This window comes from Lissotriton vulgaris, chromosome 1_1 (genome assembly GCF_964263255.1).
Source record: "Lissotriton vulgaris chromosome 1_1, aLisVul1.2, whole genome shotgun sequence".
In the NCBI taxonomy this organism is placed as follows: domain Eukaryota; kingdom Metazoa; phylum Chordata; class Amphibia; order Caudata; family Salamandridae; genus Lissotriton; species Lissotriton vulgaris.
In genome coordinates this window covers 2,010,162,715-2,010,185,012 of record NC_141685.1, presented here as the reverse complement: position 1 = coordinate 2,010,185,012, position 22,298 = coordinate 2,010,162,715, and the positions used below count along the sequence as shown (strand labels likewise).

Genomic DNA, 22,298 nt, shown 5'->3' with positions numbered 1-22,298 from the left:
GTAGAGTGTAATGTTTAAGCTGAGACTTGTGGTTAAAGTTGTGATTAGGATGATATCAAGAAGGATTTTTCATGATCTTACACCAATTGCATGAAGTCACAGTATAGAACACCTTGGAATAGCTGGAAGAGCTTAAGTAACATGAATTTCTGACTGATTGCAACATTACTCGCCTTATCCGAGTAAAGTCTTCAGAATCGCAAATTTCAGAGTCCTACAAAATAACTTTTTTTTTTGTTGCATAGGACGCATCTCATACCGATCTGTCAAGGGAAAATATATCCCACAACTACTACCTGGTGCCCTAGTTGCCTAGCTGACAACAACACCTTGGTTTGTGCCAGGATACATTTTTATTTATTTTTAATTTTTATTTTACAGAGTTTTATATAGCGCAAACCTGACCCGAATCCGATATCAGAGCACTTTACAAAGCACCAGTTGCATTACATGAGGACATATTCATTTTTGTTAGACACGGGGAGATTAAGTGATTTGCCCAGAATCACAGGATGTTCAGCATCATTGCCGAGACTCAAACCCAGTTCCCCAGATTCGAGGTCGATCGCCCTAGCCGTTAGGCCAACTCCTCTCCCCAATACATGATATTGAAAAGAGGTTACCCAGGCTCTTACCATGGTTACTGGCAAGCTATGTCTACACAAGTCTAAACGTGTGTTAAGGCTAATGCCTCACATCATAAAAGCAAAAGCAATCGAAGATTTGGCACGCATCTCATACCAGAATTGCGACAGCTCGGGTCCCGCAGAAAGAAATCTTCAAAGTACTTAAGGAACTGAGAAACATCAAAGAGCAGAAACCAGAGTTTTCCCAGGAGATTGCCAGAACTTCCAGGACTTCTTTATAAGAAAAATTGAAGATCTTCAGGGTGAATATGCATTGCACTGCTGCATTTTAAAGCCCCGTTTTTTGGCATTTATTTTTATTTTGATTTGCATTATCCCTCGTTTTTAGCTCCCCTCCTGCCCCCTACCTTGCACATAATTTCTGGAACAACCACCGCTGTTTGGCGGGTCCGGTTCTGGGGAGGTTGTGGTTGACGGCGGACATCTTGCCTTGGGTAGTGGAGTGTGAGCGCCATCTTGGAGCGTCCAGGTGAGCTGGGACGCGGAGAGCACGCTATTTAGGGCGAGCATCACGAGGGGACTACCTGGTAAGGTATCCTGAGGCTGAGAATTCACTTGGCGCCTCGCTGTTGGTCGCGCTGGTCGCGTTTCCTTGTGCATTGCACTGCTGCATTTTAAAGCCCCGTTTTTTGGCATTTATTTTTATTTTGATTTGCATTATCCCTCGTTTTTAGCTCCCCTCCTGCCCCCTACCTTGCACATAATTTCTGGAACAACCACCGCTGTTTGGCGGGTCCGGTTCTGGGGAGGTTGTGGTTGACGGCGGACATCTTGCCTTGGGTAGTGGAGTGTGAGCGCCATCTTGGAGCGTCCAGGTGAGCTGGGACGCGGAGAGCACGCTATTTAGGGCGAGCATCACGAGGGGACTACCTGGTAAGGTATCCTGAGGCTGAGAATTCACTTGGCGCCTCGCTGTTGGTCGCTCTGGTCGCGTTTCCTTGTGCATTGCACTGCTGCATTTTAAAGCCCCGTTTTTTGGCATTTATTTTTATTTTGATTTGCATTATCCCTCGTTTTTAGCTCCCCTCCTGCCCCCTACCTTGCACATAATTTCTGGAACAACCACCGCTGTTTGGCGGGTCCGGTTCTGGGGAGGTTGTGGTTGACGGCGGACATCTTGCCTTGGGTAGTGGAGTGTGAGCGCCATCTTGGAGCGTCCAGGTGAGCTGGGACGCGGAGAGCACGCTATTTAGGGCGAGCATCACGAGGGGACTACCTGGTAAGGTATCCTGAGGCTGAGAATTCACTTGGCGCCTCGCTGTTGGTCGCGCTGGTCGCGTTTCCTTGTGCATTGCACTGCTGCATTTTAAAGCCCCGTTTTTTGGCATTTATTTTTATTTTGATTTGCATTATCCCTCGTTTTTAGCTCCCCTCCTGCCCCCTACCTTGCACATAATTTCTGGAACAACCACCGCTGTTTGGCGGGTCCGGTTCTGGGGAGGTTGTGGTTGACGGCGGACATCTTGCCTTGGGTAGTGGAGTGTGAGCGCCATCTTGGAGCGTCCAGGTGAGCTGGGACGCGGAGAGCACGCTATTTAAAGCTCGCTTGAAATCGCGCAACGGTTACGCGCAGCGGTGGCGCCCTCACTGCGCCGGAGTCGTGCCAGAGTCCTGCCCGTCTGCGCTCGTCAGCGTCTCGGAGGCGGCCGAGGCGGGACTCTGGCATCTTGGGTAGGTGTGTAGGATGATTAGGTATAGTGCGGCCGTTTTATGTGCGCTCCGTCCCCCCAAGAGTGGTTGTAATTGTCTCTTCCCTGGTGGTCGACACCTGGCTAAAGGGTGCCCTGGATGTTCTTGGCGTCCTATATCATCTCCATCTCGCGCTCCCCTCTCCCTCCCCTTGGAATGTCAGTGTGCCTTGTTAAATACCAGATCCTTGCCGCGCCATTCCATGGAAATTTGGGACCTCCTTACACATTCGAAACTCTCCTGTCTTTTTTTGACAGAGACTTGGCTGGGGGCTGGCTCGGAACCGGACATCGCTAGTGCCCTTCCCCCCAACTTTACCATCTTAAGGAGGGATAGAATTGGAGGCAGAGGTGGTGGGGTGGCCTTAGTTGTTGACAAGTCCCTTGTTTGCACCTCTTATCCTGTAGATAATATCGCTGGTTGTGAAGCTCTGGGCTTTAGTCTCCAGTTGTCGGCGTCACATACCTGCACAGGAATTTTGATCTATAGACCTCCAGGGCCTTTAGGCTCGTTTTTCGAGGATTTACAGGTGGCACTGTCAGTACCCTGTGTGCGCTCGGCACACTGTGTACTGCTGGGCGACTTAAATCTGCACATGGACTTGTCAACTGACGCCGATGCATCTAAATTACGGGACATTACCGAGATGCTCGGACTGACCTCTTTCATCGATAGTCCAACGCACGTGAAAGGGCATACGTTGGATTTAATCTTTTCCACTGTGCCAATTAAGGTGTCCTCCCCTCTGCCGGTTCTATGGTCCGACCATTATTTAATTAACTTTGTGTTGTTAGCTGAGCACCAGACGTGTCAAAGAGCTTATAAGGACGGGTCTCGTCAAGCGAGAGCCTTTCACCTGGTGTCAGCTGATATGCTCGCTGAGGCACTCCATGCACATCCTTGCATTACGTCTGGGAACTTAGAGGTCGACCTGCCGCTAGTCCAGGACTGGCTTCGGACAAGATTCGAGGAGCTTGCCCCTCGGAAACCGGTCAGGACAGCCCCCTGCCAGGATTCCGCTCCTTGGTTTACCGCTACTCTGCGGAAAGCGCGCCAGAACTGTAAAAGATCTGAAAGGCTCTGGCGGCGCAGATATGCGCCTGAGGAGAAACTGAAGTACAGGAGTGCGATAAAATCTTACCACAGACAGATTGCCGAAGCTAAAAAGATCTACTTCGAGCATAGAATAGACCAGGCTGATAACACGAGTCGGGAACTATTCCGAATTGTGAAGGAATTCACAGAGCCGGTGGCGGCCGCTAAGGTTCACTCCCATACTGAGGAGTGGATCAAGCAGCTTGCTGACTTCTTTGTGGACAAGATCCGTAGGATTCAGGACTCTTTCGATCGGGTGGAATCCCTGGAAGTGGCCGCAGCTGTGGAAAGTGATCTGAAGGTCCTTCCATCCGCTGCAGCCGAGCAGGCACCCACTCTTTCGACGTTCCCCCCGTTATCCTGCGAGTCCTCTCTGGAGCTGCTTTCCCGGTTGAAATCTGGATCCCCCTTGGATGCGTGTCCGGCCAAATGCCTGAGCTCGGTGGCACCAGCTATTAACAACTTGCTGAACCCCTTGCTCAACATGTCTCTGAGTTCTGGAGTGGTCCCTAAAGAATGGAAGCATGCTCTTATTCTCCCGCTCATTAAGAAACCTCTGCTCGACCCTTTACAGTGGGCCAACTATAGACCAATCTCCCTCCTCCCTGCTCTGGCGAAGGTGGCGGAGAAACATGTTCAGCTTACTCTTACCACCTTTATAGAGAATTACAAACTGCTGCATGACTCCCAATCTGGTTTCCGTGCTAATTACAGTACGGAGACAGCTCTTGTGGAGGTGACCGACGCCATCAGGGAAACGCTTGATCTTGGGGGAAAGGCTATGTTGGTCTTGCTGGACCTGTCGGCGGCATTCGACACCGTCCCACACGCCGGCCTCCTCCGAAGACTCCGGGAGGTAGGTCTGCGGGGGACGGTGTTGGACTGGTTTCAATCCTTCTTAACCGACCGTCGGCAGGTGATCTGGGCTCCTCCGTTCTCCGCGGAAATGCCTTCGCTAGAGGTGGGGGTGCCTCAAGGATCCATCCTGAGCCCCACCATATTTAACATTTATGTGGCCCCTTTGGCGAAGGTCGCGGAGGCATTTGGAGCCCGGGTCATTTCATACGCTGACGACACCCAGCTCCTGTTTACCTGCAGGAAGGGAGAGGTTTTTAATGGCGACAGAATCAGAGACTGCCTGAGTGCTGTTTTTGCATGGTTTCAGCACCAGAACCTGAAATGTAACTCGGATAAGTCCGAGTTGCTCTTTTTTGGCTGCGCTGAGGACCCTGGCTGGAAATCGTGGTGGCCTTCCGACATGTTCCCCCCTGAGAAACCATCTGCCCAAGTAAAAAATCTGGGTGTGGTATTTGACGACAGTCTATCTTTTCGTCCCCACATCACGGGCCTGGCGGGGAAATGTTTCGGTATCTTGAAGATGGTGAGGAAATTTCTCCCACTGCTTTCCCTTCAATACCGTAAGAACATTGTGCAAGCACTCGTGGGTTCGCGTTTAGATTACGCGAACGCACTTTTCTCTGGTCTGCCTAAATATCTGGTATCCAGATTACAAGTTGTTCAAAACTCGGCGGCCAGAGCCATTTTTGGCCTTCCACGGAGAGCCAGTGCTTCTCTACTGCGCGGCAGGCTGCATTGGCTGTCTATCCCCAGCAGAATTAGTTTCAAGGTCCTCACGTTGGCGTTTAAAGCCCTCCACTGCATTGGCCCAGCTTACCTCAGGAAGCGGATTGTTTTCTACGTTCCCCGGAGGAGTTTGAGATCTGCTGACCTGGCTAAAGTGGAGGTACCAGTGATCAAACGCGTGCGGATGGGAGGCCGGTCCTTCCAGTTTATGGCGGCCAGGTTGTGGAATGAGCTTCCTCTATCACTCCGCAAGGCTAATAATCTTCTGGCCTTTAGAAAGGAGCTCAAGACGCTCCTTTTCTCCGCCTAACCAGTGGGCCTACAGTGTTTCTGCCGCTGGGTTTTTCTTGGTTGTGTTCAGGACTCTCTGCCAAAGCGCCGGGACACCCGATCTGGGTAGCTGTGCGCTCAAGAAATACAGTTCTAACATAACATAACATAACATAACATAAAAAATATCCCGGACTCCAATTTTTGACTGTCCATCACATATTATGCCAGATACCCCCGACGTACACCATTCCCTAAACACATTACCCTTGATTACTAAGGAGATGTTGGCTAGTTTGGCGGAGAGAGTGAATTCAGGCTCTCAGGCGGACCCCTGCCCGCCTAGTGTTTTTAAGCTCGCTATGTCGGGGTTTGAAGAGGATGTTCTTACCCTCTTTAATAGATCCCTAGAGATGGGACAGGTCCCAACTTCTTTTAAAGAGGCTCGGTTGATCCCGCTTCTTAAGAAACCTGGGGCCGATGTTAAAAATTTAAAGAACTACAGGCCCATTTCTCAATTACCCTTTCTAGCTAAAATGATTGAGCAGCATGTTCTGATGCACTTTTCGAAATATCTGGAGACCAACAACTTGTTGGAGCAAAACCAGGCTGGCTTTCGAAAACATCATAGTACGGAGCTGGTGATGGTATCCATTTTGGATGAATTAAGATGCAGAGCTGACAAAAAGATCCCCGGGGCCCTGGTGCTCTTAGATCTCTCCGCCGCGTTTGATACGGTGTGCCACAACTTACTGTTGAAACGCCTGAGAGATCTGGGATCGGGGGGACCGTGCTAGGCTGGCTAACTTCATTCCTGCAGGGAAGATCGCAGAGGGTCCAGTTGTCAGACCTGGTTTCTACATCAGCGGCCATAACCTGTGGAGTTCCGCAGGGCTCTGCCCTTTCACCGCTCCTTTTTAATATATATTTACAGCCACTGATCTCTGCTCTTAATCAGATGGAGTGTCAGATCTACAACTATGCCGACGACACACAGATTATCATACAAATTGAGGATTCATCTGGAGCCCAAGCCAGGTTGCATAACATCTTAAAGTTTACGAGTAACTGGATGCCCACCAACTCCTTGAAGATCAACCCAGAGAAGACCGAAGTGTTGCCCATTACCATCTCGGGCAACCCGTGGAACGATTGCTTCTGTCCTCAGGAGTTGGGTAGGACCCCGGCACCAGCTAGGGTGGTGAAAAGCTTGGGCATCCATATTGATGGTAATCTATCTATGAAAAACCAAGTGTCGTCGGTGGTGGGCACATGCGTTGGCCTCCTAAGGCAACTGCGGAAAATCTCTCAAATGCTGTCTTTTTCCACTTAAAGGACTGTGGTGTCCGCAATGATTTTAGGACGTTTGGACTATGGGAATGCCCTCTGTTGGGCTCCCTCAGCAACACCTTTCAAGACTGCAAATCGTGATGAATGATACAGCTTGGCTGCTCTTTGGAAAATCCAGAAGTACGCATGCCTCTCCTCTTCTATGCCAATTACATTGGCTCCCTATTAGGCATAGGATTTTATTCAAAGGTCTGTGCATCGCGCATACGGCAGTCTACGGTAATGCTCCTAGTTACATTAAAGCTAGACTGGTGCAGTACATCCCTAGAAGGACCCTGCGCTCGTCTGAGGACACTCTTTTGGTTACCCTTGCTATCGCATGGCTACCTTCGGTGGACGTGCTTTTTCGACCACCCTACCGGCAGCTTGGAATAAGTTACCATTCGGCCATAAGGAAGGAACCAAATTTATTGCCATTTAGGCGAATGTTAAAAACGGTACTCTTCCGAGAAGCGTGGGGTCTGATATAATTTGGTTGCCTGTTCTCTGTAATGATCAGTCTTTTTCAAGTACAAGCGCTTAGAGACCAATCGGTGATAACGCGCTATACAAATGGAATAAATAAAAAAAAATTAAAAAAAATTAGCAAAGCTCCAGATAGCCTTCCAGTGGTGCTGAAAATGTATGTTGGGAAATCAGACACAAGCGCAATCAGTTCACAAATCTCGGACAAGATACTGAAAGACGCAAGTAAGAACAACTAAGTATGCCGTAGGCTGAGGATGTTTTTGTTTTTTTTAGCTGAGTTTTATCTAGCATGAACTTGGCCTGAATCGGGTATTAGTGCGCTTGACATAGCACCAGTTACATTACATGAGGACACATTCATTTTTGTTAGGCACGGGAATTCTACGTTATTTGCCCAGAATCACAGGATGTTCAGCGTCATTGCCGAGACTCGAACCCAGTTCCGCAGTTTCGAGGACGACCGCCTTAGCCGAGCTGTTAGGCAAACTCCCCTCCCCAATCTAATGTATCAACTAGAAATGAAGTAAGTTTGATAATGATGTTTCAGAGGTACTGAGTTCTTAGAAATGAACATTACGTAGGCTTGCAATCCTTGACAATTGTCTTACATGTATGATAAATAACTAATGCAAAACCGTCCCTCACAGAAGATTAATAGCAAAAGGGCAAAGGGAAGAATAGAGAGAGCAAAGACCGGGTGAGTAGCTGCTGTGGTGTATAGAAGCATGTCTGTGAAAGTTTTACCAGTCAATCAGTAATATTGGTCATCAAACTAACACAACATTTTCACCATGTTCTGTTCAACAGCGATCCAATAAATGGTAATCAAACATGGAAATAGAGGCATCAGCCAGTGACTAGTGGCGGATCGCATTTTGCAAAGATATGTACAGTCAGTAGGGCATTAGTTCAAGACCAGGTTCCGTACCTCGTCGAAATAGTCACCTGTCCTTGCACTTTGTATATCAGCCTCTCTTGGGAGGCCATGTATAACAATTGAAGCAACCATTTGTCACAGAGCAAGTTCTTCACTGTCTAAAGATAGATGTTTTGCCACCACCAGCACAGTAGCGAGCCTCTGCACCATTGTAGAAACATTCCATCTAGGCACGAAAATTCATGTATTTTCACTAAAGGCTTGAAGCCTTTGACATGGTATACACCTGTTACAACGTAACTTTTACAACTACCTACTATTACAACGCAACTTTTACAACGCATACCATTACAACGCATTGCGCTGGGGGGCGCTCTAGGATAGGGAATAAGTTTAATTTACTATCCAACACCTTCCCTAGTGTCCACGGGGACTGGAGTTGGAATAGTAAATTATACTTACCACTATCCAGCACCTCTAAGCGCTATGCGTTGTAATGGTATGCGTTGTAATGGTCGCGTTGTAATGGTAGGTAGTTGTAATGGTATGCGTTGTAACGTGGTACATCCCTTTGACATGGAAGGCTGATTGTGTATGTATCTGTATAGTTCAGGAAAGGTTCTTCATACAGTAATCCATAGAGTCAGACCATGGTTGTGTGGATTCCACAATCCAATTTAGGGAATGTTCAAGACCTAACCGGTTACTTTAAATAAATTGTTGGAGTTGAATTGTGCTTGCAAAATAAATAATGATTGCAATAGAATCAGACCGACTGAGAAGTTGTGTATCACGAAAGAACCAAAGTTTTGTCTGTTGGCAGGCAAATTTAGTTAGGAAAACAAATTCTTGGATGGTTGCTTTGGTTTTGCTCTAAATTGTAAGAAGTGCTGGCAATACAGATGTCCTTGCGGAACGCCACTGCAGAGGAAGGGAATGATTAATGGAAGTCATCATCCACCCACTTCTGCACCAGTCCTGGGTTCTAGTAGTACTTTTTCAGGCTCTAGGTAATGTGAATGGGAGGCATGGTAGTATTTGCACCTTTTCTTGGAGATGCGCAAGATAGATCTATAAAGGTACTAGTATGTGAGCAATGGGGGACAAAAGGGCAAATCTGGTTTGCACAGGGAGCCTATGCACTCCTCACAGACAAGATGAGTCTGGTTGTCATTCTCTCAGGTCAAAGATAAATTGGCCTTTGATCTTAAGAACGTTTATTCAGTGTTTTAATTTGGCGTGCTGGTATAATCATCCCAGGGAAAAAAAGTGATGGATGGAATGCTTGAATAAATCTTAGAGTGTTGGCATTTTTGGGTGGTATAAGATGATAGATCACTAGAAGACTAACAAACATGAGGTAGTTTCAGATATTGTGCAAGGCAGGGAAGTTTCTTTTGGTAAAATGGAGAACTTTCTACTTCTACCTGAGACATGAAACTGGTTTGCATCCCACATGACTTCCCGGTTTTTGACAGTTGCTTTGATAAAGGTAATCTGACCTGTTTCTCTGCAACTTCTGGGACATAGCAACGTGTACTAGAGTGTGCAATCCAACTGGAATGATAAAAAATGTAGGCACATAGGCTGAGACATGAAAATGCGGTGTACGCCATTGTGTGCTGTATCAAGCGCTTCCTTTGATGCTGATTTGAGCAATCTTTTTAGTTCTCTGGTATTGGTGGATGCCTGACATGCATTTGCACAGGATGATGTAGAACTGTTTGCCCGACTGTAGTATGGTTAGAACTACATGTCAAAGATTTTATAGTTTCATGGAAGAATAAGACTGCAGTTAATGGCTTCGACTGGGTTAGAAATCTCTTGCCTACTGCCAGCCATTGATAAATGCTACCGCATTTGTAGCTTGTGCCTATTTGTTTTTGGAATTGTCAGAATTCTACAACTTACTAGATTCTGAAGGTGAAACTACCATCTTAGTTGGTTTCTGCTGTTTCTCAATGAGTAACTTCTGTGGGTTTGGATATATGATAGCTTGGAAGGACCTCCTTTGTTGTGCTTTCCATGTGAAGGTGGCTAGAAAGCTATGATACCTCAATATTGAGTTCATTATCTTGACGATAGCCTTCTTTTAAATATATAATCAGTTGTTTTTACAGCAGAGTTTGAATTATTGAAAAATGTGTTTACGCTGTGAGACTGAACATTGGTTTTGAACAACTGTATGGTTGATGTCCCTGCTACCGCAGAGCTTTGTCTAAGGTAGCAAATGTCACTTTTTTAAATATTGAAACTAACCAGGAAATTGTGAATGAAAGAAAAAGATGTCTTTCCTTCTAAATTCTAGATTGTGATTGATTGGTGCTCTTCTGTGTGTTGTAGTAACTCCAAAACAGCCCAAGCAGCTACTGAAACACAACCATGCAGTACACTGTTGTGAGTATTCATTATTAAAAGCAGGCTAGGAAATTTTACTTTTCTAATTTTCACCTGACAACTAATTGTTGCAGTTGTTCTCTTTTAAAGCATTGCACTGGCAAATTTACAGACATGGAATCAAGTGCATTTTGGCAAATATAATTGCAAGTGCTTGTGGTTCCGTTCTGTAGTAGGTTTTACGAGATTATTAAAAAAACATAATCTTTTGCTCACTGGAGAGGACATTTCTGATGCTTGCCAGCAAGTCACCTAGATGTTGAACATTTTGAGTGAGAATGTTTATAATGCCCATAAAAGCTCCTTCACACAAGTAGACCATTATCTATTAGATCCCTAGGTAATTACTACATCAGGCTCAACATCCTTTACCAAATTGTTTTGGAAACTGATTTACGAACCCCCTTAAAATCTTAATTTACTGTTTTATACCTTGACTTCCTTTATTGTTTATCCCTTAGGTCCTCAGAGTTTGAACTCCTGTTTCTAAAATGGCTAATAAGGCACATTCTGTTTTGCAATCCTTCTCTTGTTCCATTCCATTCCTTAGTCATGTCGAAATTCAGTATTGGTGGCCGATACCTCCTTTGATTTACCCAGCAAGGTCTGCAGTTCTCTATACCCGGATTTGGCACCTAGTGATATCCAATGTTGTATGCAGTTTGAATTTCAGGAGTTCCTTAACACAGTCTTAGTATATCAACAGATGTTTATTAACTTGAAGCTGGTTCATGCAAGTTCATTAGTTATTGGTTCTTAAGCTTTGTTCATTGGGAAATATATCTTTGTTGCTTATGAGACTGATTTTCCTTGTACGCATCAGCCAAAGTTGGCGGCAAGAGAGTTCTGAAGAGGCTTTACAATACTGTATCCATTTCATAAATGCTGCACTTCACCTATAAATGATTTGCTTCCCAACTTGTGATTTATTAGATTAAACTTTACTGGCTTCATGAAGTTGTCACAATTCTCATTGTCTTACAGACTAACCAATTGGTCCTTTTGTAAAAGCTTGAGACCACTCATGCAAGTTGACTCAATGATTGGTCTGTGACCATTCTTGCATACTGACCAATTTAACCACTTTCATTCATTTCTGAAGACTTTGTTGGTGTTTTTTGGTGTTTTAGCCAGATCCTGATCTCCTGCAGATATTTCTTTTTTTCTGTCTCTTTTGCCTTCCTTTGGCAGGTTTGTAATCTCTTCTTGTCCCCCCACACCCCCTCCCCAATTGAGACAAAAAAATATGGAATGCATTTCACTGCTGTCACCAGACCAATCTCCACATCATATTAGACTGTTCCTAAACTGTCTTTGGGATCTCGGATATGGTCTCTTAAATTATCATGGATCTAGATTTTATTCTTGACAGAAAAGTTAAGAAATTCTCTGAAGGCTTCTCAATTTGTTATTATAGTAACCTTCAGCTTTTAGGCTCCATCCACCAGGGTGGCTGCACATAGGCACATTTCTGATCTGCTTCTTACTCCCACATCCTCTGGAGGCATAGGTGACTTTGATCAAAGAGAAAGGAAGGAGAGGAAAGACAGGAAGCTGTTTTTGCTCAAGGCCTAGCTTTGTTGTTTTCTCTGTTAATTTGATAACTGAGAGAGCAAGACATTTTTTAGAGTTGTTGGTACCTGTGTATACTTCATACACATCAGACTTCATGTACAAGATCTTGACGTTGATGAAGATTTACCCAACCTTTCTGATCTTTTCCCCTGCATGCTGCACTCTGGTCCAGATAAGCCACAAATAACAACTGAACCAAAGGTTATATATTTGAGAGTCTAGGTAATCTGGACTTCCTTCCTGTCTCCTTGTCTGCATGTGTTTTAGCAGTGGAGAACCGAAAGCAATAGAGAGAAAATGTTGGGGGGGCAGGGAGGGGGTGCTGAATAAAATGCAAAAAATTGAGGCAAGGCACACTGCTATATAAGGAGATTGAGAATAATAGAACTTGTCCTTCCTTACACTATTTCGGTGTAGTTCTCCTTTTCATAAGATGAGAGCTGGACTCCTAAAGGTTCAATTGCACGCACATTATGCACTTACCTTACAGGTGGTGTGTGACTAATAAATACCATTATTCATTCATTCATTCATTCATTCATTCATTCATTCATTCATTCATGTATCCCAGAAGTTAAAATTACTGCACCCTAGTTTTTTAGGTCTCGCCTGTCGATGCGCATGCGCATCGAGCAAGGCGAGACTATAGCGAGTTATCCACACTTTATCTGCACTGCAAGGAATCGTGGCGATTCCTTGCAGTGCCCGTGACTTTTAAGGTCAATGCGCATGCGCATTAAGCTTATGCGCATGCGCATTGACCTTAAAAGTCACGGGCGCGTGCATGTCCCCTCTCCGCCCCCTCCCCCGTTCCGCCCCCTCCCCTGTTCCGCCCCTTCCCCTTCCCGCCGCTCGCCATATGTTCGCTCGTTCCCTCCCACTGGCAGCCTGCGGCCACTGCTGAGAAGCTTGTTTTAACTTACAGATCCGCCTCTCAGTCTTGCTCGCCTTCAACATTCATTCTCTCCCCGCTCCGCCCCCTGCCCGCCCCTCCCGCCGTGTCGCATTTCTCCTCCCCCTCTGCCATCTTTGCACTGGTACGAATAGGGTGCTAGACAGAGTCCAGTTCACAAAGGCCTGTAAAAGTATGTAAAAAGTATTTCGTGACTCGGCCCCATGGCGTTCAGCTTAGTAAATTAAAAAGAGAAATTGGCCTAGAGTTCTTGTATGAATGGAAGGACTTGAAGCAAAGTAGCGGGAATTGAACTGTCGTCCTCAACAGATTGCATGCAACCCTAAGCCTGATTGCCTCACGTGCTTTCTTGGAACTTCTCTGCCACGCTGACATCTTGCGTGCTGCCTCAATAAGTAAGCGCGCGCACTGCTCTGCCACGTGCGCCGGCTCCTCGCTTCATAAATAATTCACAACTACTGCACAAGGAATGCCGAGTAAGGCCGGCGATGCTTGCGCTCCTCGAGCGTAGCAGGATGGCCACGAGGCCCTTCTAACCGAAAACCAGTTTCACCTACCTCCCCTCCCTGCCGACTTTTCTTTACGACGTACGGTGCCTAATAAACCAATAATGCTCGCTAGCTCAGTGTGTGCGTGAGAGTGCGTGTGAATGAATATGCGCCATTGGGTCCTGCGCGGTGAGCCCTGTTGCCCAGCTGCTTATTTGAATGTATAAAGTGCAGCAGCCACTTGTCACACATCACAATTTATGGCTCAGGTCAGCTTGTGGTGAGGTCAAGTCTGGGCATCGTCAGATGCAAAGAGGAAATGTGTGCTTGCGTTATTATTCTGTGTCCTGTTCTGGTTCAAAATGAGGCGAAGTAAATTCAAGAAAAGAGGAACGTGCATCTGAGGATAATCGATGCTGTGGCTTACATTAGGCACAGCAAACGAGAACGTGAAGGCAAGACAGCCAACAACAGCAGCTGGGGAGAGGGAGGAATTTCCACGTCTCTATCACGCAGCCATCAGAGGTGCTTTTCTTCTTCTCCGTAGTTAATTAGGCAGTTGTCCCTATGAAAGGAAAAACAACAGTTTGAGTTATTTTATGCTCGTCCAGGCAGCCAGGCATGTGGCGCTGCTGACTCAGGCGCAAACATTAGCAGGCGGCAGGCATGAGGGGGCCCGCAAATCCACTCACACCTCTCCCATGGGGTGAACTGCAGAGGCTTCGGTCCTCCCGCCGTGTCGCATTTCTCCTCCCCCTCCCCTCTCTTCCTTGCGTCTTCCGGGCCGTGTCGCACCTCGCCTGCACGTTTTCGGCAAATCTCTTTTCTTTAAAATAAGGTTGGTGCAAACCCTTCTGGTGCAGGACCGTGTAGACTCGTCACTTTAGGACTACATGAGCATTGTTTTCATACCTTCGCTAGGCTGCCGTAACCATCACTGTTCCAGGACCCTCTTACCTTCCGTCATCTGCGATCTGCAGGGCCCTTCTATGATGCCGGTTCCCTTGATTGAACTAGTGGCCCTCCTTTAGTTGCTCCCAATGTACAACTTCTCATTACATGGTACGCATGACCGTCTTGAGGATCGAGCAGAACACAAATCCTAAATGCATCAAATGATGCTCAGAGCATAGTCTGCATTAAACCCAAAATTGGAGGGAAGCACACATCCCAGACTGCCCACAGTGCAATGAAGCCATTCGATTCACACCAGTGCTAGTAGCATAGCATGTCTATCCTTCCAGTGTGCGAAACTTGCTTGGTGGGCGTTGCCAGTGCACTCCTCTGGCGCACAACACTGCTCTGCGCCCTGCGGTGCTACAGAACTCAACTGCTACGACAGCCCCTCTTTCGTCTTCCTGCCGTGTCGCACCTCTCCCCTCTCCGCCCCCTCCCCTGCCCGCCCCCTCCCGCCGTGTCGCATTTCTCCTCCCCCTCCCCTCTCTTCCTTGCGTCTTCCGGGCCGTGTCGCACCTCGCCTGCACGTTTTCGGCAAATCTCTTTTCTTTAAAATAAGGTTGGTGCAAACCCTTCTGCTGAATCCCCTCTGCCTTTTGAGCGTTATGCCTAAACTCCTCATGTGGTGCAGGACCGTGTACACTCGTCACTTTAGGACTACATGAGCATTGTTTTCATACCTTCGCTAGGCTGCCGTAACCATCACTGTTCCAGGACCCTCTTACCTTCCGTCATCTGCGATCTGCAGGGCCCTTCTATGATGCCGGTTCCCTTGATTGAACTAGTGGCCCTCCTTTAGTTGCTCCCAATGTACAACTTCTCATTACATGGTACGCATGACCGTCTTGAGGATCGAGCAGAACACAAATCCTAAATGCATCAAATGATGCTCAGAGCATAGTCTGCATTAAACCCAAAATTGGAGGGAAGCACACATCCCAGACTGCCCACAGTGCAATGAAGCCATTCGATTCACACCAGTGCTAGTAGCATAGCATGTCTATCCTTCCAGTGTGCGAAACTTGCTTGGTGGGCGTTGCCAGTGCACTCCTCTGGCGCACAACACTGCTCTGCGCCCTGCGGTGCTACAGAACTCAACTGCTACGACAGCCCCTTTCCGTACAGAATTCCACCGATCAAAATGGTTACCCCTATGCTATGGTGCTCGGTCACCTGGCCAAGCTTGTCCCTGTGTCCCATCGTTGACCATGTCCATCCCCCTGCTGTAGAATAGAACCCTCAGCATTCCCGCGGCCAACACCTGTTGCGGCCTTGAACTCTCAACATTACCATGTTCCACCAGCTTCCTTGGTACAGAACTCTCTGGATTCTGTACCAGACTCATTTATTAGTCAGAAACTCACACCCACCCACCCACTCACTCTCACCCACCCACCCACTCTCACCCACCCACTCTCACCCACCCACTCTCACCCACCCACTCTCACCCACCCACTCTCACCCACCCACTCTCACCCACCCACTCTCACCCACTCACTCTCACCCACTCACTCTCACCCACTCACTCTCACCCACTCACTCTCACCCACTCACTCTCACCCACTCACTCTCACCCACTCACTCTCACCCCCTCACTCTCACCCTCACCCTCACTCACCCTCACTCACCCTCAACCCCTCACCCTCACTCACCCTCACTCACCCTCACCCACCCTCACCCTCAACCCCTCACCCTCACTCACCCTCAACCCCTAACCCTCAACCCCTCACTCACCCTCACTTTCACTCACCCTCACTCTCTCACCCTCACTCACCCTCAATCACCCTCACCCTCAACCCCTCACCCTCACCCTCACTCACCCTCAACCCCTCACCCCCTCACCCTCACCCCCTCACCCTCAACCCCTCACCCTCACTCACCCTCACTCACCCTCAACCCCTCACTCACCCTCACCCACCCTCACCCTCAACCCCTCACCCTCACTCACCCTCACCCCCTCACCCTCACTCACCCTCAACCCCTCACCCTCACTCACCCTCAACCCCTCACCCTCACTCACTCACCCTCACTCACTCACCCTCAACACCTCACCCTCACTCACCCTCACTCACCCTCACTCACCCTCAACCCCTCACCCTCACTCACCCTCAACCCCTCACCCTCACTCACCCTCAACCCCTCACCCTCACTCACCCTCAACCCCTCACCCTCACTCACCCTCAACCCCTCACCCTCACTCACCCTCAACCCCTCACCCTCACTCACCCTCAACCCCTCACCCTCACTCACCCTCACTCACCCTCACTCACCCTCACTCACCCTCACTCACCCTCACTCACCCTCACTCACCCTCACTCACCCTCACTCACCCTCACTCACCCTCACTCACCCTCACTCACCCTCACTCACCCTCACTCACCCTCACTCACCCTCACTCACCCTCAACCCCTCACTCACCCTCACTCACCCTCAACCCCTCACTCACCCTCAACCCCTCACCCTCACTCACCCTCAACCCCTCACCCTCACTCACCCTCAACCCCTCAGCCTCACCCTCACCCTCACTCACCCTCAACCCCTCACCCTCACTCACCCTCAACCTCATGCTAAAGATTTACAAAAAAAACCATTAACAATTCTAAAAGCACTAACTCTAATGCTGCGAGACCTATTGCATTTCTAATGCTTGTCTGTACTCATGGTCCTTTGCATGCTTTCACACAGCAGGTGACTTGTATGCAGCAATGGCAGCACAGCAGCTCTTAATTGCCAGCCTATTCTTGCTTTCATGGCCATGGTAACATTTACTCCCTCAGCCCGTCCTTTGACACTCCTACTTGATATTGGTATGCCTGTGTCTGCCTCATGATGCAGGTGGTGTAGGCAGCTGAACATAAGCTCTGACAGTCCTAATGGAAAGGCGTTTGCAACCCAACATGGGCAATGCCGCAAGTAATCCTGCAGTCAGACCCTCAACTAAGGTATTGTAGTCTGGGAACCATAAATCACCAGTCTGGGCTTGCTTAAATTACTTCTCACTAAATTATTTCAACTCACTGTTGCAATTCCTTGAAATCATGTTTGTGTTCAAATGTTTACTTGATTTGTCTCTTATATGCACACATATTTTCATCATTACGTATGAAATGATTTTTGAGATCTGAAGAAATCTTCATCAGGTGGTAAACAAATTCATGCAACATTTGTGGAACAGAACAAGCAGTTAAAGATAAGACATGAGTACCACAAGGTACAAAGCAAGCACATTTCCACTCCATTTACTGATAAGAGTGATATTGAATCTAACATTTCATCCACCTCTTCAAAAAAACATGACTGGTATGCATCCTCACAGTAATGTACATTAAAAGTGCCACCTGGTTACCAACTGTTTCATTACTGGTCTAAAATCGTCAAATACTGTTATCTTCACTTCTGGTCCCATTGAATGGAGTGGGTGTAATTAATCACAATTTTAGTAATTGTTCCTCTAAGCTGGATTTTACTGCATCGGTGATGTATCTATTTTTTATTTTAATGTGACTTCTTTATAGACTGCATTACCAGGGACTCAAACTTCTCATCTCTGATTGCATTACTGTATATTCCCAAATAGTGTACTATTAATGTACTCTCCCCCCCCCAAACCACCCCGCCCCCTTCAAGTACATTAGATATGTTAGATGGTCTTTTAATGACAATTTCTCCTGTGGTAATTCATCTTACCCGGAGTCTGATGTATGATGGGATTAACTTCCCTGAAATATTATTATGATTTGCTCCCAATTACCCACAGAGAAGTCTGATTGATAAGAAACTGTGTTCCTCTGTTGCTCATAAAACCGGTCATGTGTTAGAGTATTGCGAGAGGCAGCCTCGCACATGGTAGCTCACTGCTATTTGATGCGTCTCAAACACATGTATAAATCTGTGTTACGATGTTGTTCCTTGATGGTCTTACAGATGTACGTACCCTCAGTTGGAGAACTGAAAATGTTGCATTACTCTGTTCCTTCTCTATTTGTACCTCTTGTAAAAGACCCAACTCTAAGACTTCTGGAATCATAGACATCATTTTTTGGTCATTAACCGTGATCATCTGGGAGCAGCTGAACCTTCAGTTTGGTAATATAAAGAGTATATATTTATATCATACAAATAATATCTGCTACTTGTTTTGCCTGATATCAGTCTCTCACTTATTTCGGCCTCCTCACTGGTGGATATACCCTGAACGACAGTCGATTAGATAATGTTTAGGATTGGGTCTGTATTATGCCACTCTGAGCATTTATTTGCTCCAGAATCAGTTACATTATTTGTGGGTCACAAACCATTTCCACTTCGAAATTGCTAAACCTGCGGTTTGTAAATGTGTAAAATGTGCTTTATACAATGCAATCCAAATGCAGCTTTGAATTCCATCAATGTATTATGTCTCATATCTCATATAATCCTAATGCCCATTTGAAAATAATGAATGTGGTTAGGACCAGTTATATCTCTAAGGAAGGCAAGCTATTTAGTTAAACAGGTTCAGCTAGGAGTGTACATGCATCCAAGTGCTGCTGAAAGCACACGCTGTTTCTCGGCATTACATCATATTCGAAATAGGATCCTTGTGCCTGGTGACAGAAAATGAGACTGTGTAGCGCTAAGGCTGTTGTTTATAAATGGAGCTATGGGCAATTTTCTCATTTATACCCCTTTGGTAGAATGAATCGGGGATTTTTGCGGTTTTGTTTTTCAGAACAATTACCTCTGTAAAAATGTTTTGATTTGGTTACCTCTCACTTCCTCTCCTAGTAGAGCAAAAGGATGTATGAATCTATGGCCCCAAACTGAGCACAGTTGAACAGGGCAACAAGTCTCACCACTGGTGGAGGCACACATCGTAAGCACTCATGCTCTTTTCCACATGCCCACTGTGGGCTCTTTTCTCTGTATGCTGCGTGCTAAATTTTCCAGATAGACTGCACGTTTTCTATAATCTGGCGTGCTAAAAAATTCACAGTTGACTTTAGATAATACTGCCCATAGAAATGACCACTGTTTTACTTATTGAACCTTACTGCATATGCGCTTTAAAACTATTTGGAGTTGTCCTTAGAAAGGAACATTACCTGTTTTGGATGTATTCTAATTTCCAACTGTTCTACATCTTGCTGTTGCAGGTAGAGATGCATACCGTTCTAAGAACATAACTCTGAATGAAAATTGACTTTATTATTTAGTGTTGTTTCTTTGTGCAGTACTCTATCTGAACTCTAAACCCTTATGACCTCTTCAAGTAACCCTGGACAGATTGAATGCTTTTCCCCACATGGAATCAAAACATAAACCTAAAGGAGAGTGCCATTTAGTGAGAAGTGCAGTAGTACCTGAAAGTTGATTATCAGAAACCACCCATTAATAAGTGGTTGGCCCAGGACCTGAAGAAAAAGCCTCAGAAGAAATGGCTAATTAGCCCTCTCCACAAAACACATCTGTTGTGCACCACTTATTCCTTGTTTGGATGAGTATAGTGGACAAGGAACAGTAGATTGATATGCGGTCCAGACGATTGCTAGTGTCTAAGACTTCTGTAGGCATTCCTTCAACACCTTTTATGTTTTATTATTATACCACCCATGCCTTGGGTATGCCCAGACTTGGGACCCATGCCCAATGTGCTGTAGGGCTTGGGCTACCCTTCTCTATGGTCCAAGAATTCTGAAGCAGGTCTAGGGTTGCTTTTGTTATCTAGATGGTGGCCTTCACTGAATTTTCCGTTGGAGTGTTCCTGTTGGGACAGGACCAAGTCTATATTTGCATGTGGCTGGCTCATGTCTAGAGTCCTCTTGTGGGCACATATCTATGGACTGGAGTGCAGCCTGAGCAATTGCTAGTGACAGACCTTTGCAAGCATTCCTCCAATAATCTTTTGTGTTTTACCATCTTCAGCAAAGACAAGAAATTTGCCAGCATACTGTATTGTGAAATTTACGTTTTTTTGCTTCCCTCAAGGCTTTTGACAGTTAATTTCTCTGTCGGCCAAACATAATCGTTGATCATGAAAGAAATGAGAATGTTGCATAGACAACGGGTCTGGACTCAACAGATTTTGAAAGTTCACATGGGTTCCTATGTGACATCTGTTGGTGGTCTCACCAACACATTGTTTCCGATCGCCTATATTTTTAAAAGGAAAATATACACTTGTATTTAGAGTATATCTGAGTTATTTTGTTGTCAGTTAATGGGTATCCAGCTTTATCAACAGACAGCACACTATCTCCAACTGGGGCTAGTGCTGGCCAAGAGAAGGATAGCGATTCAATGGATGAGTTCCCAGCCCCCTAGGGTGGAAGCCTGGGCCAAAGTCTTAAGGGAATGGGCGACTGCGGAATTAATCCACATGAAGAGGGGTCAGAAGGGATGAAAAGTTGAAGGTGACGCTAGGACCTGGTATGTTTTCATATCGGGGATTCCTCTAGAGGAGGCAGCTGAAACGCAGAGATCAGAGGAAACACACGTAGACCAAGCTGACGATGAAACCGAGGTACAGCAATCGGATACGCTAGTACTGTAGTGTTGAGTACAGAGTAATCACTCTGATATTAACGGTGGTCAGATGAAGTGACATATGGCATGATCAGAGACTTTCTATGTATGTGATCAGGGAGGTAGGATGGGAGGGTTTGTTTACAAAGTAATGTTTATATGATTTGTCTACTGGGAAATCTCAATCCGTTAAATGCTTTGTAAAGACTATTGGTGCAGATATCTACTTTTAGTATATTCTTTAGCCCAGGAGTAATTGTTTCCTTCATGAATAACTTTCCGCTACCATTTTTGATAAATGTAAAAAATGTTGAGACCACATTGTACTGTGACTTTCCAAAATTGTACTGAGCTGGAATATTGATGTATCTGTACTGATTTTCTGATGGCGAAGTCTTCAACGTTCAATAAAAAAGAAATTAAAAAAACAAAGCACACTAGTGTGGCCAAAGTACGATGCAAGGCAGGACGGCAGGACTCCTGAGGCGAAAAGCCGGGAGCGAGGAAAAACGCTGATTTTTAAAACTTTTTAAAATTGATTGTGATACTTTGTTCTGATTACCCCCCCACCTACCTGCACTTTCTGGCATCCTTGAACAGCGCTACACGCTGCAACAACTCTCTTCCTGGGCAGCCATTCTCGAGGGCGCGTCGCGTTAATCAGACACGCCCCCTCGGTTGGCCACGCCCCCTCACCAGACCATAAATAGTGCGCGCCGACGCTAGGCGTCGCACTAACGACAGGACTCCTGAGGCGAAAAGCCGGGAGCGAGGAAAAACGCTGATTTTTAAAACTTTTTAAAATTGATTGTGATACTTTGTTCTGATTACCCCCCCACCTACCTGCACTTTCTGGCATCCTTGAACAGCGCTACACGCTGCAACGACTCTCTTCCTGGGCAGCCATTCTCGAGGGCGCGGTGCGTTAATCAGACACGCCCCCTCGGTTGGCCACACCCCCTCACCAGACCATAAATAGTGCGCGCCGACGCTAGGCGTCGCACTAACGACAGGACTCCTGAGGCGAAAAGCCGGGAGCGAGGAAAAACGCTGATTTTTAAAACTTTTTAAAATTGATTGTGATACTTTGTTCTGATTACCCCCCCCACCTACCTGCACTTTCTGGCATCCTTGAACAGCGCTACACGCTGCAACGACTCTCTTCCTGGGCAGCCATTCTCGAGGGCGCGGCGCGTTAATCAGACACGCCCCCTCGGTTGGCCACGCCCCCTCACCAGACCATAAATAGTGCGCGCCGACGCTAGGCGTCGCACTAACGACAGGACTCCTGAGGCGAAAAGCCGGGAGCGAGGAAAAACGCTGATTTTTAAAACTTTTTAAAATTGATTGTGATACTTTGTTCTGATTACCCCCCCCACCTACCTGCACTTTCTGGCATCCTTGAACAGCGCTACACGCTGCAACGACTCTCTTCCTGGGCAGCCATTCTCGAGGGCGCGGCGCGTTAATCAGACACGCCCCCT

General features: G+C 46.6%; 1 protein-coding gene across 30 annotated transcripts in view; it reads left to right on the top strand.

The window, feature by feature from the left end:
* PPFIBP1 (PPFIB scaffold protein 1) overlaps positions 1-22,298 on the top strand; it is a 1,004,279-nt gene that overhangs the window by 506,702 nt on the left and 475,279 nt on the right. For 13 of the 30 annotated variants that reach the window (XM_086920126.1, XM_086920121.1, XM_086920107.1 and 10 more), the window contains one exon: positions 10,324-10,377. The exons of the other annotated variants lie outside the window; for them this stretch is intronic. In XM_086920126.1, coding sequence (XP_086776252.1) covers positions 10,324-10,377 — 54 coding nt within the window. The remainder of the gene's footprint in view (positions 1-10,323; positions 10,378-22,298) is intronic. 30 annotated transcript variants of the gene reach the window in all.